The following is a 27767-nucleotide window of genomic DNA, read 5'->3' on the forward strand; positions in this document are numbered from 1 at the left end:
CCTTCTGTTTATTCTCCGCTGGTTACTTTGCAGCCCGGACATTTCCCCCAAAACATATTTAGACGCGATCGCTACACAGAAGTACCTTTCAAATCCGATAATTTTTAAGACCTTCCTTATTTTTTTGGTCATAATTAAGACCTTTTTAAGGCCATAAATTCAGATTATCAAATGTAAGACTTTTTAAGACCCTGCGGGAACCCTGTATGAAGGACAAGATATAGGGAAATGTTATTAAACAACCAATACATCACTGTACAACACTGATTTCATATTCTGAAAAATTATATATATATATATATATATATATATTCAGCCAACATGTGGAGGGTTAAAATAAAGGGTTGAAAAAAGAAAAGGAGTTCTCATTGATCTCTTCTCTTGGCAACTTTTAAATTATTAACGCCACCTTGTGGTTGTTGTTGATGCTAGCACTTAAAAGAAAAAAGGACATGAGTTTCAGTTAAAACAAGGTGTTTATTGCACATAAAATAATCCTTAACTTTATACAGGATTTTACAGCCCTTCAAATATTTAGGTTGGTCTGATCATTGCTTGATATTTACATACATAACTTCACACACAACAGTGATTTTGTCCCTGGATAATGTTTTGTTTGCATAAATGACCAAAGTTACACACAGAGTAAAGCATTGTTGAGTCCCTTCATTATTGCAGTCCACCTACAGCCATGAGGCAGAGAGCCAGCGAGAGCAGCAGTGTCCTTAAGGAGCCTTCAGTTCCTATCGCTGCAACAGGAAACAGAACTTAAGTTAAACAGGAAGCCAGAAAAGCCTGTCACATGCTGTTCCCCTTTTCTATGTTGAACTAGAAAAGAGAATGTAATGGTTTTGCTAAAGTCTTGACTATATACAGTATCTAATATTCTTTAAAGACCATCCCAGTTGTGTGCATGTTTTTGCCTTTTTACTTCTCATGTCATCAAAACAAAATGTGTAACTAGCCATTCTATTGCGTATGGGAAATGTAGATAGTACTGTATATTGTCAACAGTTCCAGACAGCCATTGATTTCTTTTTATTTTGATATGAAATTATAATATTTTTGTATTCTCTTGTAAGATAAGACAGAACGTTATTGATCCTAATTTGGGAAATGTTTGCGTTGCGGCAGCATAAAAAGACGTGGCATTGTACATACAAATTAAAAGACAAGAAATAAACAAGAAAGTAGAAAATATACATAACAATAACAAGATATAAAGCAAGGTATTATATTTACATAAGTATGTGACAGATGGAATATTTGTATTGAAATAAGGATAAATCTTACCATGTGATGAATTTTCTGGAATTTTCTGGAAAGATCTTGAAGATATACATACAAAAGTGAGATTTCACAAATTCTCCGGATTTCAATGTACATGATTCAATTATCTTAATGCACAAGCATGTGTAACACCATTTAGACAATGCATGCTTTACATACCCTTGATGGTGAAGGTGGTCTCCATGCCAGCGTGGATGTGGTCAGTCACGTGACAGTGAAGTAACCAAGTCCCCGGGTTCCCAGCAACCATCTCCACTGTCTGGAAAGTCCCGGGGAAGAGATCGAAGACGTCTGCACGGTGCACATGGTCCGTCTATATATATACACACACACAAACACACACACACACTTTCTGTCTGGGCATATAAAAGTGTTAAACCCAAAAACAACACACTATCATCCTTTCATTATTGGATTTAAACCAGAGCAGTATATTGTGTGTCCAACATTTACAGAGACATAATTGGTCTGGTACCGTTTTAATTTAGAGTAAATATATGCTCATGTTGTGATGTTGGTGGTTACCTTGTAGGTGAAAGTCTCAGCGTGGAAGTGCACAGTGTGCATGTCCACTTCGGTGCCCATGCCCAGCAGATACCAGTCCACTTTCTGGCCGCGGGTCATCACCAGTCCATGGAGGTTACCGTACACCAGGCCATTGATCCCTTCAGTAGACAGTGACAAATAGAGATAGAGACCATCAACAATTCCCTCATATAGAATCAGAGAGACATGCAGAAAAGTGTAATAGGAAAATCGTAATTTAGACTTCTTAGTTTAGGAAAACCCTTGTCATGAATTTGAAACACTTCAGAGGCAAATTTCATAATAAATTATTTAAATTGGATCAAATATTGTATTACTTTTAAATACACAGCCTTGGTTGGCATAATTCCTCGTGCCTGACTATTAAAGGTAGGGTATGTAAGTTTGAGAAACCGGCTCGAGATCGCTAGAATTTGAAAATACACGAGGCGTGTGGCGCAGTGGATAGAGCCTTGGTCTGGGGTCAGATGGTCACAGGTTCAAACCCCCACTGCAGTCAGCATGTCACTAGAGGCTTCTCAATACTCAAATTTCCCCTCCTCGGTTCCCCTCCTCGAGACTTAGACCCGCCCACAGGAGATGCGAGCGGAGGACCGAGGAGAGAGGAGGGGAAGCAGCAGACGTTTAAAGAAATGAGAACTCCTCTCCTCTGAGCGGTCATTTTAAAGAGACGTCCGTTCATTATTACGTGGCAACAGCTGCATCAGCTGTCGAGTGTTTTGTCATAGCACTGTATCTCTGTTAGATCAGCTGAACATTGTTCCCCCACATATTTACTTTGAATTAATTGAGAGTGCGGTATAATGAGACAATAACAGACTACAGATGCGGACACACACACACAAATATATTTATATAAATATATACAATTTAAAGTATGAGCGCACTCTCATATTAACGTAACACAATCAGAGACTGATAGGCTATATTTCCCCCCCCCCACTCTCTCTGGTCGCTGAAATGGGGAATTGAAATTACGGGCCAAAAGTTGTATTTACAAGTAGGCCTATTAAAAGTAAGCAGAGGACACCAAACCAACTGAGACCCGTCTGTCCGCCGCATTTACGCACAGTACAACACACACCTACACACTGTACCACACACACCTACACACTGTACCACACACACCTACAGCTCAGACTAAAGCATATAGCCGTTGTGTATTTTATTATGTGAAGCAATGGTCTTAGAAAAATATCGACTCTTTGTTTGTAGATATCTACTAAACTAAAGCAAATAAAGAGAGTAGGCCTGTTATACTGTGTGATATATATTATACACACTGCTCTGCTTTCTGCATGGACCTTACAGCTGTTCTCTCTGGAAACATCGCGACGCGATGAAAGCAGTTTCTAAAATCCAGGGGGATGCATGCATAGCTGTCATTGGCTGAGATAAGTCCGGCCGTGCGTCACGCCTCCACCGTTCCCGGAAATGCATCCGTGGAGGAACCATCAGTGTATCCTCGGTTAGAGCTCCTCCAGAGAGCCTCCTCGACGCTCGATCCTCGGTCCTCGGTGTGCATTTAGAGAAATGAGATGTCCTTCAAAATGGCGCGCTGAAATTCATTTCCGGGTCACTACTGGAGGACCGAGGAGTCGAGGAGGGGAAATTTGAGTATTGAGAAGCCTCTACTGTGTCCCTGGGCATGACACTTCACCCCAAATTGCTCCTGTGGGGATTGCCCACAGTGTTGAGTATGTAAGTCGCTTTGGATAAAATGTCTAGTCTAACAAGTAACATGTAATGTACAGCCACGCCAGCGCTAGTCACAACAACGGTCACTGACCCTGAACGCATCATCTCTATTTTTCCGCCACAGACACTCCCAATCCTGCTCGCCAGCTCTACCTAGTGCCAACGAGGCAAATACAAAGAGGAATTCTACACAAAAACCTCATAAAAAGTGAACACCAAAAGTACATTAATGCAACAAAACAAGACAATTAATTGTGGACTGTTAAACATCAGATATTTGTCATCTAAGGCTGCATTAGTTAATGACCTAATAACAGACAGATTGACTTATGTTGCCTCACTGAAACCTGGTTGCGACATGAAGAATATGTGACGCACTAAATGAAGCCACTCTACCCAGTCATATAAATACTCATGTTGCTAGAGTCACTGGTCGAGGAGGCGGAGTCGCAGCCATCTACGACTCAAGTCTTCTCATGAATACAAAATCAAAACAAAACTATAACTCTTTCGAAAGCCTGATTCTTAGTCTTTTGCACCCAACTTGGAAAACAATTCAGCCAATATTAATTGTCACAGTGTATCGGGCCCCAGGTCCTTATTCTGAATTTTCAGAATTGTTATCAAGTTTAGTCCTTAAAACCGATAAAGTCATTATTGTGGGTGACTTTAATATTCATGTTGACGTTGAGAATAATAGCCTCAATATTGTTTTTACCTCATTATTAGACTCAATTGGTTTTATACAGAATGTACATCAACCAACCCATTGTTTCAACCACGCTCTTGACCTTGTTCTAACATATGGTATTCAAATTGAGCATCTATCAGTCAGTGCTCATAACCCTGTTTTATCTGATCACTACTTAATAACTTTTGGTGTTCTGTTATTAGACTGCATAAGAACGCCTACAAAATAAATCCATCAGATTCTGCTGTAGCAACATTTATGGAAAACATTCCATCAATGCTTAGCTCATTAACATCTCACAGTCCAAGGGAGGACTCCTTTACTAACCTTATGCCCCCCCAAATAGATCATATGATTGATAGTGTTACAGGAGCGTTAAAAATTACACTGGACTCTATTGACCCTTTTAAAATTAAGAAAATTAAACTAAGAAGACTAGCTCCATGGCATAACAATGAAACACATAAAGCAGAGGACAAGGCAACTTGAAAGGAAATGGCGCTCCACCAAGCATGAAGAATTTCGGTTACTCTGGCTTGATAACCTTAAAAAATATAAGAAGGCACTATGCACTGTCAGCAGCTTATTATTCCTCCCCAATATAAGAAAATAAAAACAATACCAGGTTTCTTTTTAGTACAGTAGCCAGGCTGACCGAGAGTCACAGCTCCATTAAGTCTTCTATTCACATTTACAGGGACGGGTGGCGCAGTGGTCTGTGCATCTGATCATCAGATCAAGGGGGGTGCTGGGGAACTCCAGTTCGAAACCAGCTCCTGCCGCCACTGCGTCAGGCCGTTGTGTCCTTGGGCAAGACACTTCACCCGGATTTGCTCCTGTGGGTAATGTCCACAGTACATGTATGATATCAATGTGTACTTGTAAAAGCGCCTCGATGACTTCGAGGCGTGAAGATGAATGGTGTGGCGCAGTGCGCTGTGCAATGATCATCAGATCAAGGGGTGAAACCCGCCGCTGCTGCGTCTGTAAAGCCGTTGTGTCCTTGGGCAAGACACTTCACCTGAACTTGCTCCTGTGGGTATTGTCCACAGTGACCATTGCATGTATAAAAAATATGTGTAATGTGTATTTGTAAAGCGCTTTGAGCATCTGGAAAAGCGCTATAATAAATGTAAGGAATTATTATTATTCCTACATCCATCAGTAGTAATGACTTTATGAACTTCTTTAATGATAAAATTATAACTCTCAGGGACAAAATAAACCACCACTTACCCTTAGCCAGCACTGAATCACCCTTAACACTGGACATATACTTAGAGTGCTTCTCTCCTATAGACCAAAACCAACTAAATTCAATTATTTCATCCTCTAAAGCAGGGATGGGCAACTTTGATGGTGTTGGGGGCCACATAATTGATGTACTGGCCACCAAGGGGCCGCAGATTCACTTGGAACACACACAAATTCCATGTATTGTATGTAATTATTAACAAATATACTCAGTCTGACATCTTCATTGACATTTTACAATCTTTCGGGGAACATCCTCTAATAAGCTCACTAAACAAATATCAGTTCACAGAAATGTTATTTGATTTTTACAAGTGGCATGTTTGTATTGAACAGGTTATTTAACAGTGGAATACAACTATTTTAAACTATTGGAAAGCACGGAAAATATGTGTGCATTGAGATTAACCATTAAGATGACATGAAGTCATGAACACTAACCCAGACATTAGTTGTCTAACTTGAACCTAAAACACTTGTAGCCTGTCTCTGCATTCCCCTTATTCCACAATAAGGGGAATGTCAACACAAACACCTGTCAACCTGTACTCTGCTGTTCCTCAGCGCCGGTATTTGAAATCATGTACGCAGCTCACGACGTAACTAGGAGTCTAGTGGACGGTATCAGTACTACAAGTACAACAAATTACTTTGTTTATAAATTAATCTGAGGGCCGCAAAAAGAGGAGGTGGGGCCGGCCCCCAGGCCGCCATTTGCCCATCCCTGCTCTAAAGCATCTACCTGTATCTTAGACCCTGTTCCATCTAAGCTGTTCAAGGAAATTGCACCCCTAATTAATACACCTATATTAAATATGATGAATATATCTTTACTGTCAGGCTATGTTCCACAGTCATTTAAAGTAGCTGTAATTAAACCTATTATAAAAAAAAAAAACCTTGATCCTGAGGTTATGGCCAACTATAGGCCAATATCAAACATTCCCTTCCTCTCAAATCCTCGAGAAAGCAGTGGCCTCACAATTGTGTGCATTTTTAAATACAAATTGTTATTCGAGAAATTCCAGTCAGGTTTTAGAAAACATCATAGCACACTTTGTGCATCTGATAATGGACTTGCCTCTATCCTGGTTCTGTTAGATCCGAGTGCTGCCTTTGACACTATTGACCATAACATACTACTCCAAAGATTAGAGTTTTTGATAGGTATAAGGGGAACTGCACTAAGCTGGTTCAGGTCTCATCTATAAAAACGATCTCAGTTTGTATCAACGATGAATCCTCATTACAAACTATAGTCAGTCATGAGTACCGCAAGGGTCTGTACTTGGACCCATCCTGTTTATCATATATATATATATATATATGCTACCATTGGGCAATATCATAAGGAATTATGCTGCGTTCACACTAGTGTTAATTTCGTTGACTAAATCTAGGACGAAATATGTTCGTCAACGACCTTTTTTTCCATGACGAAAACGAGACGATGACGAGACGGCACCGACGGCAGTAAACAATAACTGTAACGAAATCATCATGCAATATCGTTGACGAAAAGTGACGAGACGAAAATGTAGTTCACTAAATAAAAACTATGCCAAAATCTCTCTTTACTTTCGTTGACGAAAAATGAGGAGACGAAATATTATCAAAGATAACGTTACATGTCTGATAGTCAGTTTTTCTCCCAGCAGTTCCATTTCCGGGGCTGCGGCAGGGCAGCAGCTGTGTGTCTGTGCTGCGCGCGGCGGTAGATTTGAATTACACCGGGCAGCGACACAATATGAACTGTCAGGAAGACTCGGGTCTAACTCATGGTCTAACTAACCTTATTTAACAGAAAATGAAATGGCAACAGGGCTTGGGAGCAGTGGTCGCACTCGCGTTAACCGAATACCCCCCCGTCAGCGCGAGTGATTGATAAATTGTGCACTCGACGGATAATAATGGATTATGACGGAAATGTTACGATCCGTCAAAATTACTGACAACGAAAAAGTCTAAAGCCACCACTGCTTGGGAGAAAGAAACAACGTGATATTTGGGCCCATTTTCACTACAATGAGGCGGAGAAAAAAAGCGAATGCATTGTTTTATCAGAAGGGAAGCAATGTGGCCAAAACACAGCTGGTAAAAACACCACAAACCTGAGCAGATACTCTCTGCAAAGCTTCTTAATCATTCAACCTGTGTTTTTCATCAAATAAGGACAAGATATAATCTTATTTATTTATATATACTAAAATGACAAATTATTGGTTTTGGCTAGTTTGTTTGACTGAAATGTTCTATATAATCTGATGACTAAAAAATACTCAACAGTTTTTATTGACAAAAAGTAGACTAAAATAATTAGTTTTCATTGACTAAAATATGACTAAAATGCTCAGACTTTTAGTCGACTAAATCTTGACTAAAATGTTTACTGTTTTAGTCGACTAAAATAAGACTAAAATGCTCAGACTTTTAGTCGACTAAAACTTGACTAAATAAAAACAGGATGAAGGTGACTAAATATGACTAAAACTAAAAAGGAAATTTAACACAGGACTAAGACTAAAACTAAATTAAAAAATAGCTGACGAAATTAACACTAGTTCACACTGGACGCGATGCGATGTTTGGGGGCGGTGCGATTACATGTAAAGTCAATGCAGAGACGCGGACAGACGCGAATTCGCTCCAACGGCGAGCATGAAGCGGTGGACGCGGCGCGAATCACGCGATTGAGCGGTGCCGCGTCAAACGCGAGAGTTACATTTTTTAAACTCGAGCGTCAAATTCACGTGACGCGTTCTCGCGGAAGCCAATCAGCGTTGGGATTCCCTCTGACGTCCCTCTGACGTGCTGCTGTTGATCAGTTGTAAAGATGGAAGAGATGATCGTTGTGGCTGTCAACGGTATGTTTGTTTTGAATGATGCAATAAAACAAACTGCATGCCGCAGTGAAACTTGAGCGATTGGAATGCGAAGCGAATATTCGCATCACGTCCGGTGTGAACGCAACATAACTCCATCAATTGTCATTGTTATGCAGATGATATACAATTGTATCTATCAATTAAACCAGATGTACAATTTCCATTAGTAAAACTGCAAGAATGCCTCACAGACATAAAGACATGGATGACCAGCAACTTTCTATTATTAAACTTCGACAAAACAGAAGACATTATACTAGGCCCCCAGCACCTTCAGAACGAACTGTCCAACAACATAATTTCTTCGAATTGTATTACCATGACCTCCAGCACCACGGTAAAAAAATCTTGGTTTATTTTTGACGAGGATTTGTCTTTTAAATCCCATATAAAGCAAATTTCAAGGAATGCCTACTTCCATCTACGGAATATTGCAAAAATCAGGCACATCCTAAATCACAACGATGCAGAAACACTAATCCATGCTTTTATCACCTCCAGGCTGGATTATTGCAATTCCCTTTTATCAGGCTGTCCAAACTCATCATTAAAGAGTCAAGACCCTTCAATTCATACAAAATTCTGCAGGACGGGTTTTAACAGGAACGAAAAAGATGGACCACATCACTCCTGTTTTAGCAGCATTGCACTACCAGTTAAGTCCAGGATTGATTTTTAAATACTTTTACTCACATACAAAGCGCTAAATGGTCAGGGACCATCCTACCTACAGGATCTTTTAATCTCCTATTGCCCCTTTAGGGCATTAAGATTACAGAGTGCAGGTCTGTTGGTGGTTCCCAGCGTCCACAAAAAAAGGTCAGGTGCTAGAGCTTTCGGCTACCAAGCCCCGTTCCTCTGGATTCAACTTCCAGTGGCGATTAGGCAGGCAGACAGTGTCCACACATTTAAGAGTAGGTTAAAGACTTTCCTTTTTAGTACAGCGTGCAGTTAAGACTGGTTTTAAACCCCCTTTTATACATCCTCATGGACCCTTCGTTTTATGGAATTGTATTTATTGTACTCTTGTATTTGCGTCATGTTGCTTTTTAAAATTGGTATTTTCACATTGATCTTGTAAGATACGTTTGTTGTTCTTACATTGCCAATTGTGTTTGTTGACTTGTGAAGCCCTCTGAAATTCTTTAACGACTGTTTAAGACACTTTTACTCTCCGTGCCTCTCTTATCTCTTACCGTGCATCTTGTTGCTCTCCTGAAAGTCTTCATCTCGTGTTAAGGTATCGGGGTCAGCACTGAGGTATGTTTTGATGTTCTCGTCCAAGTACCAGGACTGGTTTTCGTCATGCACCATAAAGAGCAGAGCGAACTCCTTCTCCACGTCATCCCTCTGTCTGTCGGGCCCCTCGCCTCGCTGCAGAGTCCCCGGCCTGCAGATCACCAGAGGCCCCAGAAGACCACTGTACAGATCCTGAAGATAAACAGACGAATGTGCCCTGTCAGAAACATCTTCCACTCTTCAACATGTCCATTAAAACACACACAAACAGTGACTTATTTGCTTCCATGTGAATGTATACAGGAAGTATGTACCTTAATGAAGTCCACATTGGAGTAGTATGCATAAGTTATACAGTTAGGATCGGAGACCCCTGGACCAGAGCTGTTAGGAACATCCCATGTCAGCACCAATATATTACCTAGAGGCAAAGGAAGACATAAAACCAGACAAATCATTACTTCTGAGAAAAGGCCAGTGTTTCCACCATTTAGTTTGAGAGCAGCAGCAAACATTGTAGTTTTCTTGTCAAATGTGACTCACCAGGTTTGACAGGAATGTGTGCACCGCTGGCCTTCACGCCATGTGCACTTATCGAGTACGGCCTGCTTGCGTTGTTCTTGAAAGTGATCACAATCTGCTCTCCTACCTCTGCTTTGATTATTGGACCTTCAGGGGAAGAGAAAATCCGTGTCTTCTACGGTCGTTTCTTTGGTTAAAAAAAAAAAAAAGGCATGAAGAACAGCTAAGCTTACCCATAATTCCCAAGTGTTGTTGTTCTGGCTGTCGTTTCTTCTTAACAGTGAAGTTTTCATCGGTGTATTCTCTGTACACCACCTTCTTATAGCGCGAGCCAATTTTGTGTCCCCCCCTCCCAACAAACATATTGCCTGGACTGGGAGACATGTAACAATTTGCTTCCATTAATAAACAGTAATAAGTCACACCACTAATCACAGGCTCCAGCATCCACTCTGAAATACATCATCCTACAATTATCTTACGCACATACCTGTCTTCTAATGTGGCATGGTGTATCTCCAGCTCCCAGTCTCTGTTGGGTGAGAAGTCCCACACTATTTCATCAGCACTTATAAAATACTGCACAATCTTGGTCGGCCCTCCTTTGTATGTGAGCTCTAGTTTGTGTCGGGGACAGAGGTCCACTCTGTACTGCTGTCTCATGCCGGCTGAGAAGTGGTCCGTCACTCTGCAGCTCACCTCGTGCACACCTGAGAAGGAATAGGAAGAGGATCAGAGATGGCAAAAGTACACATCATTTACTCAAGTAGAAGTATAGATAGTCGCGTTTAAAAATACTCGAGTAAAGAAGTTTAGTCAGTACTTCTACTTTTACCAAAGTAAAAGTAAAGTAGGGCTTCGAAATGTACTTAAGTAAAAAGTACCCATAACTAATCTGTTTTAAAGAGTAACTGACCTCACTTTATATTAATAGAACAATAAAGTAATTGTTAGCCAATTAATGTGTTGATGCTGAACAACGGCAAAATGACAGCGTTTTCATTGGTCCCTCTTCTTTAGAGAAGACCAGGAAATGATGGATACACGGATCTTGTTCAAATAAATAGGCACGCAATGACTAATAATGATCACGCCACCAAACACAGATTAAAAACTAAAGTAACCAGCCTGTTTTGATACTGATACCAGAAAAATATACTTAAGTACACAATATTAAAGTGTGTTCTGTGCTATTTGGGCAGTCTTGAAGTCACCATCCATTTAAAAATAGGTTTCATTCATCGTTGATGTTTAAGCTTAATTGTGCAGAATTATGTTTGTTTGAAAATAAATATATTTTTTATGTTCATCGAGTCCGATTTATTCATTTGTTGATTTAACCCTTTAAAGAAAAAACACATCAGACAGACATTATTATTCTTTTCAGAATATATTAGTTATGCCTAAAAAAACATGATGAGGATTTTAAAAGGTGACTTCAACATTCAATATGGCCCATCATTTTAACCTTATTGATCTTTGGACTCCATTCTCAACTTTCTATTGTATACATTAGCATACAATATCTTAACGTCAAATGCACAATTTGTTTATTTGTATTGGAGGTGGTAACAGTACAAGTCATATTATTATTATCACATATTAACGGTGGCGAGCCGTGATTTTTATACCTAGGCCCTCTGACCACGGTGAGGTCCAGTTGGGAGCCCCAGCTTGACACAGCGCGGGGCTCCGCTCTCGCGGCTCTTGCCGCCACCGGGCCCCAGCCTGACACGGCGCGGGGCTCCGATTCCGCGGCTACCACCGTTGTTGAGCCCCAGCCTGACACAGTGCGGGGCTCAATCTCCGCGGCGGTCGCCACCATGTCCCGATTGCCGGCCGGCGAATCAACGGACATAAAGGGGTCCCGTCCCGACAGGCTAGCTTGGCGCGCTAGCCGTCGGCGGAGGCTCTTGATGGTGAAGCGGGCACAATGCCCGCACGAACCGGGGGTATCGATAGCTTCCTGGGCGTGTTCCAGCCCAAGGCAGGACGAGCAAACCTGGTGTGAGTTCGTGCCCGAGATCTAAACCCGCAGCCGCAGAGCCGAGCCTCCGATTCCTCTGGTGTGAGGGAGAGAAGGGCCGTCCATCCTCGTTTGCCGGGGTGTCGGCACGGAGGGACAAGCTAGTAACAAGGATGTTACTGGAAAAAAAAATCCAACCTTATCGTTATTCCGAAAGGAAAAAACGACGGGGTAGATTTTTCTTTAAAAAATATTAACTGGTGTGTTAATATCTTTCTTATCTCCGTCTCCTCTGGTGTGAGGGAGAGAAGCCCTAACATTTTAGAGTGGCCTTTTATTGTGGCCAGCCTAAGGCACACCTGTGCAATAATCATGCTGTCTAATCAGCATCTTGATATGCCACACCTGTGAGGTGGGATGGATTATCTCAGCAAAGGAGAAGTGCTCACTATCACAGATTTTTTCAGATTTGTGAACAATATTTGAGAGAAATGGTTATTTTGTGTATATCGAAAATGTTTTAGATCTTTGAGTTCATCTCATGAAAAATGGGAGCAAAAACAAAAGTGTTGCATTTATATATTTTTTCAGTGCATTATGTTCCGCCTCGCTCATGAAAGTAACAGCTGGAGAAATGACAGCCTCGCCTACTGATTTTAATTTAACCATATATCAAGACTGATTGTCGATTACCAATGATCGAATGTAATTGTTTGCCTGACTGGCCATCGTAATCGAGCTCTTTGAAGATCCAAAAATCCACGGTTTTCCAAAAAATTTGATCGGATTGGCAAAAACTTCAGAATTTGTATTGACCGCCATTCAAATGACAGCATTGTTTTCCCCCAAAAGTGGGCGGGGCCGTAATTTTTGCCCGGAAGTGACGTAGGTGTTACTCATCTATCTCTATGGTTACATCACTGCCTCATGCGGCACACCCGCAAAATCTGAATCTGACAAGCGAAATACCGTCCTTTTAAACACCGCATAATATACAATATAAAAGTGCTTCTTTGTCAATATGACTGACGACCACACTTATGCAGTGCTGAGGAATGTTAATTCATCGTTTAATATTAATTCCTGATGGATATAAGAGGGATACATTAGCAAACATCTGTGTGTATATATATATATATATATATATATATATATTTTCAATATTCTGCACTTACACCAGCTGATAAGATATTTAAAACGTTTTAAACGACATTTGAGGATACACACAGGCTATTCTTTTAAGATATTTAAAATGTCTTTTGTTTGTCCTGAAAACGACATTTGAGGATACACACAGGCTATTTATAGATAAAACACCAGTAATACAATCTCAGGACTCTTCGATATGGCTTTGATTATACAGTAGGATCGTTTACTTTCAGTCAACAAATCCTTTGGAAAGACAAAAACCAACTATTCAATATCCTGCTTTACCGCGACCGCTAAACTGCCGAAGATGAAGTCTATAACGCTATCGCGTAGAGCTACGTCGATCCTTGCGTAATGCGGAAGTGGGCGTGGTTAAATCTAAACTGGCTTGGAAAAACAATAGACGCGGCCCGGGGTGCAAAACGCATTAATGACAGCGACCCTCTACCACACAAAACAACACAATTTATATAAACACCTATCATGACAGGGCACCCACAGCCAAGTAACAATTAAAAATGAATTAAGTCAGCACGGCAGCCCACATTGAAAATTACTTAGGCCTACCTTTGATTATCAAATCATTTAAACACAAAGTCCATCCTCCTGTCCTTTTGGATGAAGCACTTGATGGCGGGGTCATGCAGCTGATCCTTTGCCACTCCAGTTTATCATTGTAACTCAATCTTGAAAATGACTGTTAATAATTTCGCAACAATGTCATCACCATCACTGAAGTGAGCCATCATGAACAAACTTATGCTAATCATAAATCCACCGTTCATAAATCTATCGATTAGATTTACGATTCGAAAATAATAAAAGTAGGGTAGACATGTGGATATTATCGGGCAGAACAAAACGTGCATTTATCCAACAGGTTCGTTTTCCACAGACCTTATTTCCAGCTATTTTCTAAAATCCTATGGAGAAATCACATTGCTTTTTGGTCGAGGGAATCCGAGCGCAGCTTATTTCCGGGTTTTAGGATGCGTCACTGCACCACATGTATAAACCATAGACTGTGGCCGTTTCTCAATCTCGAGGACGCTGGCTTGGTAGTCCCGTACTTCCAAGTCACTTCCTTCAGAAACGAAGCAAGTATACTTCCAAGCCACGGCTTCGGAAAACAAAGAAGAATGGAACAGGCTAACAAGTGTGCCACTCTAATGGTTTCAACATAAACTATACCGAAAATAAATAGCCTACCTCACGATGTCTATATAATTATGAACTTGCTTTACTTTCACGGAACACCTTTTTGGTGATAACAAATGTAACAAAGTAGCATATTTACCAACACATGTTCTACGCCACTACATACTTACATTTAAATGTGTGCTGCGTCGGTTCAGCCAGCGCTGGCTGAAATTGGTCTGTGCGCAAAGCATTGTGGGGATTTTAAGGACGCGGCTCGGTGGAATTCCAAGTATTCTGGAGATTGGAACAGTACTTCGGCGGCACTCGATGACGTAGCATCCTTGAAATATTGGCTTGGAAGCCAGTATCCTCGAGATTGAGAAACGGCCTCTATATATAAAGGTATAAACCTCACAGCGGGCGGAACTTGTCATAAAGCCCACCCATTTAGAGGGAAGATATGATTGGTCAATTGTACTGTCATTTGACATACTCTCTCGTTGAGTTACTATAGCTGGCCCTCTGTGAATCTACAGAGGGATCAACAAGCTCTCCCGTCTTCACATAACTCGCAGGGACGGCATGTAACCCTTCACATTCCAACAGAAACTGAACAGGCAGATTCAAAGGATTTATTTATTTAGAAATGTTATTTTAAATACAATTAAATCAAGTTATTTATGTAAAACTAATGAAACACTTAACAAAACAAAATGCTTTCAAATATTATTTTTTAGAATATCTTAGGTCCTCGCAGAGGGCCTAGAGGGCCCTGTCGACTCGCCATTGTATATTAAACTTTATTTACCTATTCTGGTGAAAGACTTTTTGAGAAACAATTTTTCTTCACAATTATATATTTATTACTACTTAAAGTATAGTTTAGACTTGCAGGGTACTGTGGAATTGTCCTTGAAATTGGAGCACTGAAATTCCTCCTTGTATTCTAGATATTAATGTTTCCTGCTGTGAAGTGTTGGGAGTGGTGTACACGTCAGAGGAAAATATTCTAAGGATGTTTGTAAAAAACAAATCTGTCTTTCAAACAAAACCTAAAATATGGATGAACTCTTAGAATCTATTTGAGGAAAGGAATTGTGTTTTTAAGTGGCAGAACAGTGTGTGTTTTTGACCATGTGTGTGTGATATGACTAACCAGGAGTGTTCGGCTGCATGATGGCAGTAGCAGTTGTGTGCGGGAACAGGTTGATAGTGTCTCGTGTCGTGCTCTGCTTCTTGAAGGTGTTCCCCTCGAAATAAACACCGTGGATGTCCGCTTCTGTACCTAGCCCAAATGTGTACCACACAACTTTGTCCCCGGCGCACATCTGCAGTCCCTGAAGGTTCCCATACATGCGTCCGTTGACAGCTAACATGGAAAGGACGATTAGAACAAAAAATGCAGAGACAAGTGAGAAAATCCTGAAGAAGTATCAGGATTAGAACTCAAAATATAGTGTTATGTTACATGACCTACAATCAATTAATTAATTCAATTAAAGACTAAATGTGGTTCTGCTACTCGTTCTTTACCATGCATCAAATTGCTCTCCTTAAAGTCTTCGTCTTCAACATTTGTCTCGTTGCTGCCAAACTTCTCGATGTTCTCGTCGATGTACCAGCTCAATTTTTCATCCATGACAGAAAACAGAAGGAAAAACTCCTTATCCACACCCTTCTGTAAAAAAAAAACATACACAGCGAGAGTAATGATGAGTCGGGATGCACTTAATTGCAGTCAACGGCATGAAAACTTTTATTTTGTTCTCATCTTATAGGCCAGTGGTTCCCAAACTTTTTGTGCCCAAGGCACACCAAAGGACAAGTAAAAATCTCAAGGCACACCTATTGTGCAAAATAGCCCTTATAACACGTGTTATCACTAATATCATGTAAAATATCTGTAAATGTGCATAATTATTTACTAATGCCAAATAAAATGTGATAAAGACAACTATATTACTCATGAAATATTTATTAACGAAATATTTCAGAAATTAAAATTTGAAACTATCAAATTAGGCTTCATCAAAGCAGCAACACACTCATTTAAACCAGACAGGTCACAACATTAAAAATGAGGCAAAGGAAACTCAGCAGAAATTCAGCACAGAGAACTGTCAATGCAAGGAAGCTGCACTGCATGGTCCTGAACTACAAATTATAAATGTAACATTTCAGCAATCAGCATTGAAACATGTGTTATTGTAAATATTTTGCCGACTTACAAATTAGTGAGATACATGTGCCTGTCGGGGCGCGCATAATTTTTTAATCCTTGGTGGCACTGAGGAGAGGGCGACTCGCAAGTCCTGTTCAACAGAGAGCCGTGACCTCCTGTTGTTCTTCATGTAAATCAGAGTAGAGAACGCCAACTCCAGAGATGGGGTCGTTACTAAAAAAATGTAATATATTACACTACTTCGTTACTATCTACATAAAGTAACTCGTTACTTTACTCGTTACTTTACTCGCCGAGCACGTACGAACTGCGCATGCGTGAGTGGCAATAACTTTCCTTACCAGCAGGCGGCGGTAGTGTGTATTTGTCATTCAAAACAGACAACAACCGGAAGACAGAGAAGAAGAACAGACTACGTGATATAAACAAACAAGAAATAGCGTGTGCGGTAGCTTCACCTTAGCATGTGTTCTTTGCAGGTGTTTGTTGAGGTTTGACGTGGTGTTTACAGCAGTGGATAACAGCTTCTGGCCTGGACACAGTTTGCACCTCACCGTCACATTCCTGTCTATTCTTCGGACCAACTCAAAATAATGGGCATACCTCCACCCCTCGAAAGTTATCGCTGACTCAGCCATGTTTATGCAGCACTGCACGTGGAGATGTGGACGCACAAGTCGCGCAGATTACGTACATATAAACCTACAAAGTACTGATATAGTAAATTAAAAAGTAATTATTTTTGTGTAGTTGTATATTGCAATAATAACGTATGGTTGTCACAAAATCCCACGGCACACCCGGACTTGCCTCACGGCACACCAGTGTGCCGCGGCACACCGTTTGGGAACCACTGTTATAGGCAATGGCCAAATGGCCCAACAAAGATCCTTCAATCACCTAATCACAACAGAGCTGTGGCTTTTAATTCATCTATTTCAATTCACCTGGGTCCCGTTCTCCCCCAGCGTTCCCTTCTTGCACACGAGCAGAGGTCCCACCAATCCAGAGCTGGTGTCCCTGATGGGATCGGTGGCAGAGTAGTACAGGTAGGGGACGCACGCAGAATCAGATGGAGAAGGACCCTCTATCACCTGCCAGGTGTAGGTGAAGTTTTGCCCTGGAGCCACGTGAGAGCCTGGCTTATCAACACCTAAAGCAGGCATCCTCAAACTACGGACTTCGGTCCGGATCCGGACCGAACCACCACTGTCTCCGGACTCTGAGCAAATTATACTTTTCATATGTATTATCTCTCTGTATTATATGTGAGACATCGCCACAACGTATTCGCAACGAGTCAAAATTCTCCGCTATGTCCACTGCAAACAGCGCTCTGCATGTCTGATTGTTCCACTGTGTTCCACCTGTGTGTGTCAACGCTTTGGTCCAATCACATTCAGCATCCAGTCAGCGTTTTTCCCCCCCAAACAATCTGCGAATCAGAGGCACAGTAGGGCGGGTCTTCGCGGAATGCGGGTGGGAAAAATGTGTGTGTCTCTTTCAACCTGTCTAAGTCAGAGCGAGAATAAAAAAATTCAGAGCGAGAGTTAACAGCTCATCTAGTTCCATCTGTACTGTAGCTAGTAGCCTAGTTTCACCTACCGGGGTGGCAACTGACACCCTAAAAATAGGCCTTGCCACCCCAGCTGCCACCCCAGTTGGCAGCTTTGTTTTGAAAGAAAAGTTGTGGCTCATCGGACATTTATGAGAGAAAGTCTCTAATGTCCGAGTGCAAGTGAATGCAGCACAAGATGCACGTCCCCCGGTCCTGGCGCGAGCGTGGACATACGTTTGGCGGCGATTTCATTTTGAACTGGACGGCGCAAAACGAGAAGCATTCGGACCCAAGCACTGAAGGTGAGGTATTTGCGGTCTACACTGACAGAGAAGAGACTGTCAGTTTGGCTGTACTCAGCATTGAATCAAAACGTACTAAAGCTGTTGATCTTAATACGTTTGTGAGGCGTTTTGCTGAACAAGATGGTAATCACCGCATTCAGCTGTAATAGACATGTCAACTTGATGCTCTGCTCACGGATGAGCATACACAACTATTAAGATGATGACCTTACGTGTGTAAATATATTGTTTTCTTTGAGGGGGTCTGCCCCCAAAAAACTGTTTTAAGTCCTGAGAAAGTCAAATAAGACGGTGTGTAAAACTACACTGCCCAGCCAAAAAAAAGTAACCACTTTGATTTAACTAGGCAAGTAGGTAAGGACTTTCCACTGGATAATAACTGCAGTATAAAAGAATGCATGACTGAAGTGATGGAGACCATGTTGAAGGCAAACAAAAAGAGGAAATAACAGGTCAAATCAAGCAAATCCCCCTCTCAGATTCCACAGCAACCAGAAGAACATAAATACTGGCTGGTGATTTGATTCATCAGCTTTGTGATGGAATAAAAAATGCACAGTGCATTTCCTTAGCTGTGGGTGAGTCCACTGACACCACTGACAATGCTCAGTTGCTGGTGTTTGTGAGTTTTTATGATGAGGCAAAGGGGGAGTTTGTTGAAGATGTGTTGGGCCTGACGAACCTCAGTGGACACACAAGGGGGAATACATTTATAACGCAATCATGGGAATGCTGAATGAAAGAGGGTGCAGCTGCCTTTATTCATAACTGCAGCTCTTACACTGCGACTCTGAGGGGTCAAGCACAGACACAATAACAATGAAAACTGCTGCATACAGATTATTTTTGTTTTTGCAACCTCGTGTTAATGACCGTAATAAACGGACCTTTTTCTTATTGAAACATTTATTTTGGACCTTTAAGATTTGTATTTGAGTACCCCTGACCTAAAGCATTTCACACAGAGAACTAACTGTTTGAAATTTTTTCAGTCAAAATCTGTTTTTTCCTTTTGCATGAAAATCCTTCACTTCACTTGGCATGACTTTTACTTTTTAAGTCTTATTTTTGAAGGTGCAGATATTTGCATCCCTTTATGTCTTAACCTTTAAACAGTTGTTCAGGCAGGGATGTATTCTCCAGTCTGGAAGCATTATTCATGGCACAAATGCCTCAGTCAATCTGAACTGTTAATCATCGGATATTGCTTTAAAAAATCTTCTTCCCGGAAAGGATAACCCTTGCATTGAGACTGCAACAGGGAATCTTTTTGTTGTTACACCAACACGACCATCATTTGTCTAGAAGGGATTTTTATGTTTTGTTTTTTTAAGGTCAGTGAGGCCTGCCTCTGTATTATCCAAAAAATATATATGTTCGATTTGTGATCTCACTGTTAACTACAGAAGGCTTACAGAGAATATTGTATTGTCTATGACTGTATACATGTGAAAAGCTGAATAAAAAAATAATCTTCTTTTTACTACTCAAGTAAATTAAACAATGTAAAGATATTATAGCAGGTAAGGTGCAGCCAGTATCTGTGTGCAATGCTTCCTCACCGTCCTCATAGCTTGTTCCCTGGAAGTGTTTATCGTAGTGCAGGCCATGAGGCTGGATGCTGAAGTTCCTATCAGCTTTATTCATGAAGGTTACTCTGAGAGTGTCTCCTTCCTCTGCCCTTAGGACTGGACCTGGACAAATACAGAAGAACATTTTCATTAGGCAAGAGTTGTTGTGAGGTGTAAAGCAAGACACAAGTGTACCAGTAAATAACAAACTGGATTTGCTAAAAAGAAAGAGACCTTACCTAAGATTCCTAAGTGTAGAGACTCAGGTGTTGGTTTCAACGTGGTGAACGTATCGTCTGTGTATTCCTCGTATATAACTTTAAGGTATTCACCTCCAATCCTCCCGACATCTGTGCCAAAAAACACCTCTGATGCACTATGAGAGGAAAAGGTGGGGGTGTGGGCAGAAGGATATTAAGCACAAGACATTGCATTTCAGTGGGCCAAAAAGGGAGTAATATGGGTTGCATTGTGGCTTGGAAAAAAGCATCAAAACATGTCAAGCACAAAAGCTGGTCGGGGGGTTTACACTGTGTCAGGTCAGGGAACAATAACAGAGACAAAATAACAACTGACTCACTGTATCACTGTCGCCCACGTTTACTCTAGACACCACAAAGCTGCCCCCCCACAGGGTATACGAATAATCAGCCCTTTCCAGCTAGCCATACACACAGACAGGCGACTTTCTTCAGAAGCTTTGTTAAACATGTCAATTTGGTTTGAGCAACTCTGAGCAGATTTGGCGTTAAAACAAGCTTACACCTGATTAACAAAACAGTGCATGCAATACAATGTACCACATAACGCTGTTAGCATTGATTAGCTCGATTAAGACAGTATGCCACTCCTAATTTGATAAGGTGTGCACCTACCTGCCGGCCTCAGTGAGGGATACATTATTAATCAGATCCCTTCCTAAGGGACCGTAGCTCCACAGGACTTTGCTTGCTGACAGGTAATAAATCCTCTCAACAACGCCCATCGCTGAGACGGCTTCACTGCCACATGACTTCACCTCATAAAAGGCCTGCATCCCAGCTTGAATAAGGAAAAGAAAACACAATCATTACACAGACAATTACCCACAAAAATTAAGGTGAAACTAGACCTTCAGTTTCTCAGGAAATCTCAATAGCTGAAAATAAAGTCTAAAGGTTAATATTTAATGGTCTATAAAATAATAACAATTCCAGGGTTTCTGTTAACACTTTGAACTTCCTTATCTTTTCCTTTAACACACCCAACACTGAGGAAACAGATTCTGTACAATTCCAAAACATGTGATTCGAAAATATACTAGCGTATGTTTTTTTAAAGGCAGAGTGACACGATTAGGCTATTATGGAAAGTCCGGTATGACTCAAAGGAAAGGTATTTCAGAGTAAGCATTTTTCATACTTGATTAAGTAAGTATGGCTCATTCAGTTCTAAGTACAAATGACTTCGGACAGCCTTAAAATACACAAAGACATTCCTCTCTGTCAGCAACTCAACAGTCTCAATCCAGAGAGGTCAAAGGTCACGCAGAAGTTGAAGGTCAGGTGACCTACCCTGCAGGTGGTCATTGACCTGGCAGGTCAGCAACCACTTTCCTATTGCTTTCGGGACCATCTCAGCTGTAGCGAAGATGGCGGGGAACAGGCTGATGACGTCGGTGCGGTGGCCGCGGTCCAGCAGTGTGTTCCCATGGAAGAAGGCAGAGTGAATGTCCACCTCGTTACCCATGCCAAACAAATGCCAGGCCACTGCACGGTGCTGGCATAACTTGATTCCAGGCAGGTTTCCAAACATGTACCCATTAATTGCTGTCACACAGAGAAAAACAGATAGGTGTTAGAGTAAAGGATAACGGGAACTAATGTCGATTATTTGGGTCAATAATTGATATCACGATTATTGAAAACGATTATCCATTTACTTTGAAAACATCCATTTATTGAAAAAATAATTTGAACATTATGTTTTTAACAGTTGATTACCCTGAAATTTAAGTATAATTCAACTGAAAAACCAATAAAAAAAAAAAAAAAGTTTTATTTCGATTATGTTGTTTTCATAATCGTTGCAAGCCAAAATCGTAATTGCGATTAAAATACGATTAATTGAGCAGCCCTAACGGGAACACATGTGTCCTTCAAACCTTCTTTTATACACTTTGTTAAAGGGAAAAGTCATTTAGAGTGACGAGTAACTCACATAACATGGTATATTTAAGAATGTAGAGGCAACGGCATGCAGGGGAAGAGGAAATCGAATCATTTTTACACTACAGCATTTTTTGATTTAGTGAAAATGTTCTTTTACATTTCTTACATTCTGTTGTCAACCAACTTTATGTGTGTGCAGCGTCTTAGTTTGAGAGCTCTATATTACCGTGCATCAGGTTTGACTCCACAAAGTCGGGGTCCTCTTGGTGGACTCCAGCTGGATCAGACAAGTTCTTAATGTTGTCCTCCAGGTACCAACTCAGTTTTTCGTCCACGACGTTGAACATCAGGAAGACGTCCTGGTCCACATCATTCCTGGCTGCCTCTACAACAGACCCTGGCTTCGTCGAACCTTGGGCTGGATTGTTAGTGTCTTTTAAGATTCCTGTCAGACAAAGAGAGAAAGATGCATGATAGGGGTTCAATTGTTGCATATTTATGTTGCCAAGCACAGATAAAGAAAGATGTAATCTTTGTTTTTCCTCCATCTCAGTATCGACTGAATGCACGATAGGCTGGAAACTAGAGTAACTCTCCCTGTGGTTTCCCACCGCATTTGTTTTTCTTATGAAGCATTCTCTATTTTAAAATGTTTTACTGTAGTCATAAAAGGCTTAAGGTTAGGGAATGTTGTTATAATTGACCTTATAAGCAAGGGTGTGGAGACCTTGTTGAGACCTAAGATATTGTTGAGTACGGATATGAAATGTCAAATTACATAGGGTTAGTTCAAGAGCTTGAGTTTCCTTTTATAAAAATGAATTGTCGCAAATTGGTTTCATTGGATTGTTGTCTATGGAATGGTTAGTTTGTTTGCTCATTTTGTATGCCTCTTTTTTGTCTTTTTGTAGATTAAATTAGCTTAGTTTTAATTTCTATTGTTTGTTCCTTAAATAGAGGAGGGGTCCTCTTGACCTGTCCTCTTAGATGTGTTACTTATTATCTGGATTATATTAAATAAATTGTGTGTGCAACTTGAAATGCAAATAAAATGAATACTATAACTACGATGAAGGGACATCAAAATAACTGGCATTTGGAATACATATAATGCAGATGGGCAATAAAAAGACATCTGTACTTCTGATAAAGCATATGATCACATATCTTCAGACCTTTCTTGCAGGTGAGCAGCGCACCGATCAGTCCAGAGGCGATGTCCCTGGGGGCGTCAAAGTGGGAGTGGTAGACCCAGGTCAGGCAGTTGGCATCGTCATCTGTGGGGGCAAATTCTGGTCTGACCTCCCAGCGGTAAGTGTAGCGCCCCCCCGGAGGAACAGAGTCATCCTCCTTCAGCTTGTTTGATGTCCCATCTGGATAGAGCGCCCCTGGTAGACAAATACGAAATGTTTATGCTAAGATCAATGTGCTTACTCTGAAGTTCAGTAAGCATTTGAGCTTTACATTAAGTCGGTAAAAATGCTATGGTATTAACGAGCTCAATTTGCCATAACTGTTAAAAAATGTTTGTTTCAGTTTCAGGTGTCCCTGTGTCCACCTAAAATCAATTGAAACATCATGACACAATTCCATCAGATTAATGATAAAAACCTAGAGGACATTATACAACATCTGCTATCCTCCTCCTGCTGCCTTGATATTATTCCAACAGGGTTTTTCAAAAATGTTTTTCATTGCATGGCCTCAGATCTACTTCATATAGTAAACAAGTCTCTTCACTCAGGTGTTTTTCCACAGGACCTGAAATCTGCAGTCATTAAACCACTCTTAAAAAAGAATAATCTAGATGCTTCAGTAATGAACAATTACAGGCCCATATCAAACCTGCCATTTCTAGGTAAAATCATTGAAAAAGTTGTTTTTCAACAGTTGAGTAATTTCTTGCATTTAAATAACTGTTTCGATGTGTTCCAGTCAGGCTTTCGACCAAACCACAGCACTGAGAATGCTCTTGTTGAGGTCTTCAATGACATCCACTTAAACAAAGACAGTGGCAGAACTTCAGTGTTAGTATTATTAGATCTCAGCGCTGCGTTTGACACTCTTGACCAGAACATATTACTAGACCGACTGGAAAACTGGGTGGGACCTTCAGCAACAGTTCTAAATTGTTTTGAATCCTACTTAAAGGACAGAAAAATCTTTGTTTCTATAGGTCAAATACACATCTGAGTTGACAAATATAACCTGTGGGGTTCCTCAAGGCTCCATCTTGGGGCCCCTTCTCTTTAACATCTACATACCACTGGCTCAGATAATGAAAAACAACAAAATAAGTTACCATAGCGGATGACCAGGGCCGGTTCTAACCAATTTGCTGCCCTAGGCGAGATTTTAGCTGGCACAAATGTCACAGCAGGATTTGGAAAAACATGTTCTTACTTTTATCTTCAGTAGACTCGACTATTGTAATGGTGTCTTCACAGGTCTCACTAAAAAAATATGTTATAAAGCTGCAGCCAGGGTTGGGTTGTAACGGAATACATGTAACGGCGTTATGTAATCAGAATAAAAAAATCAAGTAACTGTTCAGCTCGCGTTACATTTGAAAAACGAGTAATCTGATTACAGTTACTTTCGTAAACCTGAAGTGAATACGTTTTGGATTACTTATTGGAATTATTGGTGGAAAGATTTCCTCTCAACATTTAATATGAATTACTATAGGTACAGCCGAATCATCACAGCGCACAAAACCTATTACCGCCGCAGATGGACCAAAAAAGCGTTTGAAAAGAAATCGCGGGTCTGCTCGCTCAGTGAAACAATAACAACGAAACATGGCGGAACAAAAGTCTGCGTTTAAATCGCGTGTGTGTGTGTATATATAGGTGTGTGTGGTTAAAACACATCAGCCTGCGGTCGCTCTTTAGCCTTTCTAATGATTATTTCTGAAGGTAAACACACTACAGTGAAGGCGGTGCGTGAAAGGCACTGCGCGGCGCGCTCGTCTTCTCAGAGTTAACCCTCCCGCTGCCTCCTGGTGCTGCAGAGATTTCATGAAGTGAAGGAGGTTTTCCTTCTATAAAACAGCTGTGGGCAGCAAATACTGTGAGTGTCACGGACAGAGATGGGGTCGTTACTAAAAAAAAGTAATATATTACATATTACATATTACTTAAAAAAAAAGTAATATATTACACTACTTCGTTACTCTCTACATAAAGTAACTCGTTACTTTACTCGTTACTTTACTCGTTACTTTACTCGTTACTTTACTCGCAGGGCCGGCCCGCCCCTCCCTACAGGCAGATCACGCAGACTGCGGCGCACCTACAGTGTGCGCGCCACAGTTTTGCCTCTGCGAGACTCCACTTGCACCCCCAATTACTATTGCATTAAGGAAGACATAACACAAGTCTTTCTTTTTATATGCTCTAAAATAGGCTACCAGCCACACAACAAACTAACAGTCTGTGAAACGTAAATACACTAATTAATTAAACCAGTTCAAGACGCATTATTCTTATCATTCTTTATGAGCGCATAACGGTAAGGTATCTAATTACTTATTTATTTAGTATTCCATAACTTAGTAACAGAGATGGTCAAACTAAAGTGGTAGAGACAGAATTCCTACAATGAAGCGGGGCATTGAACTGTTCGCCCGTGAGAGGGCGATCAACAAAGGAGAGCGAGCGGCCCCGTTGAGGGAGTTTACAGATGATAAGACTCAGCCATGTTTATGCAGCACTGCACGTGGAGATGTGGTCTCGCAAATCGCGCAGATTACATAGGCCTACATGTATATAAACCTGCGGCGGAAACCCCTCTAGTCTGTCAGTGAGTGTGATTATTTTATAAAAGTAACGAAGTAACGCGTGTCGGGGCAATGTTAGTAACTGTAGTGTGATTACTAATTACTAAATTAAAGTAACGCGTTACACTGCTTCCTTACCGACACAAGTAATATTATTACAGTAACGCGTTACTTTGTACCGCGTTACACCCAACTCTGGTCACGGACATGAATTCATAGATCAAGGCAGACTGGTGCACACACTCTCCTGTTTTGCCAATCCGGTGCTTAAACAAATATAGCTCGACACCCCTGGCCGAAATGTCCTTAAAATCAAGTCCGAGTTCGACATTTTAATTCATGTCCTGTCAACACTGGCAGGACAGAAGGCGACACGCCAGTTCTAAGCCGTGTCCCTCACTCCTCACATCCCAAGCTGCATCCCCAAAAAGTGTATTATGTTGTTGCATCGTTTCAGAAGTTATGTTTCAGTTGTGCTCTTGATAAACCATTAAAACAGTAAAAACACGTTCAGTTTCCTTTTGCTTTTTGTGTCTCCTGTTCACCAAAACATACCCATCTGTGATGGAAAAAGAAAGTAATCCAAAAGTAATCTAAAAGTAATCTGATTACGTTACTTTTTTAAGACACGTAACTGTAACTGTATTCGGATTACTTTCAGAGCCATGTAATCAGTAATCAGTAACTGATTACATTTACAAATTAACCCTCCCAACCCTGGCTGCAGCTAATTCAGAACTCCGCTGCTCGAGTCCTCACTAACACTAAGAAAGTGGATCACATCACTCCAGTTCTGATGTCTTTACACTGGCTTCCTATGTGTCAAATAATTTATTTCAAAAATACTGCTGCTGGTTTATAAAGCTTTGAATGGTTTAGGCTGTCCCCAGAGTCAGAACTAAACATGGTAAAGCAGCGTTCAGTTATTATGCTCCAAATATCTGGAACAAACTCCCAGAAACCTGCAGGTCCACTGCAACTCTTACTACTTTTAAATCCAGGCTGAAGACTTTTCTTTTTGCCGCTGCTTTTAATTGAACTATTAATATCTTAAACTGCACTGTAACTTTTATTCATGTATTTTTTCTTTTAATGTTTATTTTATTACCTTTGCTTTTTAATGACTGTTTTTAAATGCCATTTTCTTAATGTCTTTAATTTTTGTAAAGCACTATGAATTGCCTTGTGTTGAAAGGTGCTATATGCCTTGCCTTGCATTACTGTCATTCCTGAGACGTGATTGTTGTTTGTGTATCACATTATTGCACACACTTCTGTTGATTTGAAAAGGAAACTAATATTGTCAGTCTACTTATTATTACAGCAACTACTGGGTTTTGTATTAAGAAGTGGGAAATCACAGATGATATTTCTGTGTGTGAATTCTGCATGAGTGTCTCACGTTATATGCTTATACTATATATGTATTATGCAGCACTATACCCTCTGAGTTCTTCTCGTAGAAAACTCCATGAGGATGCATGGTGTAGCTCCTGGTTGCAAAGTTATTCAGGTGGACGACAATAACTTCATCAACCTCAGCTCGCAGTATCGGCCCCAGGAAGCCCAACCAGGCCGGTCGAGGGGCCAAGACGCTGTATGTGGCATCTGTATACTGTCTGAACATGGCTTTCTTATAAACACTGCCAATACGGTGGGGTCCTCTCTCCAGGAACACAGATGCATGCCTGGGATAGGAGTAGAGAAAGACAAATGTTAAAACAGAAGGAATTATGGGAATCGTTGTTATATTATACAATATATAATTGCACAACTTTATCTCCTTAACATGGTAAATACAAGGTTTTGCAAAAATAAAAAAGCATTAAGAGGCGTGATT

The 27767-nt window shown here is 40.8% G+C and overlaps 1 protein-coding gene across 2 annotated transcripts; it reads right to left on the reverse strand.

Annotated features, from left to right (window-relative positions):
* Positions 1-457: 457 nt before the first annotated feature.
* LOC117536129 (ferroxidase HEPHL1-like) lies at positions 458-27598 on the reverse strand. Of its 2 annotated transcripts, XM_034200869.1 has the most exons (19): positions 27371-27598; positions 23322-23534; positions 22373-22591; positions 21550-21804; positions 20872-21037; positions 20236-20372; positions 19988-20119; positions 17510-17715; positions 15914-16058; positions 15537-15749; positions 10616-10835; positions 10359-10498; positions 10147-10272; positions 9918-10024; positions 9561-9795; positions 1816-1955; positions 1450-1603; positions 1294-1328; positions 458-749 (listed from the first exon to the last, which is right to left on the reverse strand). In XM_034200869.1, the coding sequence occupies exons 1-19, from the start codon at positions 27552-27554 to the stop codon at positions 744-746; spliced, it is 3033 nt and encodes a 1010-aa protein (XP_034056760.1). In that variant the 5' UTR covers positions 27555-27598; the 3' UTR covers positions 458-743. The 2 variants fall into 2 exon arrangements, with proteins under 2 accessions (XP_034056760.1, XP_034056768.1); XM_034200877.1 differs by lacking the exons at positions 458-749; positions 1294-1328 and having other exon boundaries at positions 1476-1603; positions 1766-1955.
* Between the last annotated feature and the right edge of the window lie 169 nt (positions 27599-27767).

The sequence above is a fragment of the Gymnodraco acuticeps genome, unplaced genomic scaffold (genome assembly GCF_902827175.1).
Source record: "Gymnodraco acuticeps unplaced genomic scaffold, fGymAcu1.1, whole genome shotgun sequence".
Classification (NCBI taxonomy): domain Eukaryota; kingdom Metazoa; phylum Chordata; class Actinopteri; order Perciformes; family Bathydraconidae; genus Gymnodraco; species Gymnodraco acuticeps.

Excerpts from the sequence above, each read along its gene's own strand:
- LOC117536129 (XM_034200869.1), bottom strand. The coding sequence starts at position 27,554 with ATGTTCAGACAGTATACAGATGCCACATACAGCGTCTTGGCCCCTCGA. Across the intron at positions 22,592-23,321 it reads GCTGCTCACCTGCAAGAAAG|GAATCTTAAAAGACACTAAC; the intron begins GTCTGAAGATAT and ends TTTGTCTGACAG. Across the intron at positions 10,025-10,146 it reads ACACATTCCTGTCAAACCTG|GTAATATATTGGTGCTGACA; the intron begins GTGAGTCACATT and ends CTTTGCCTCTAG.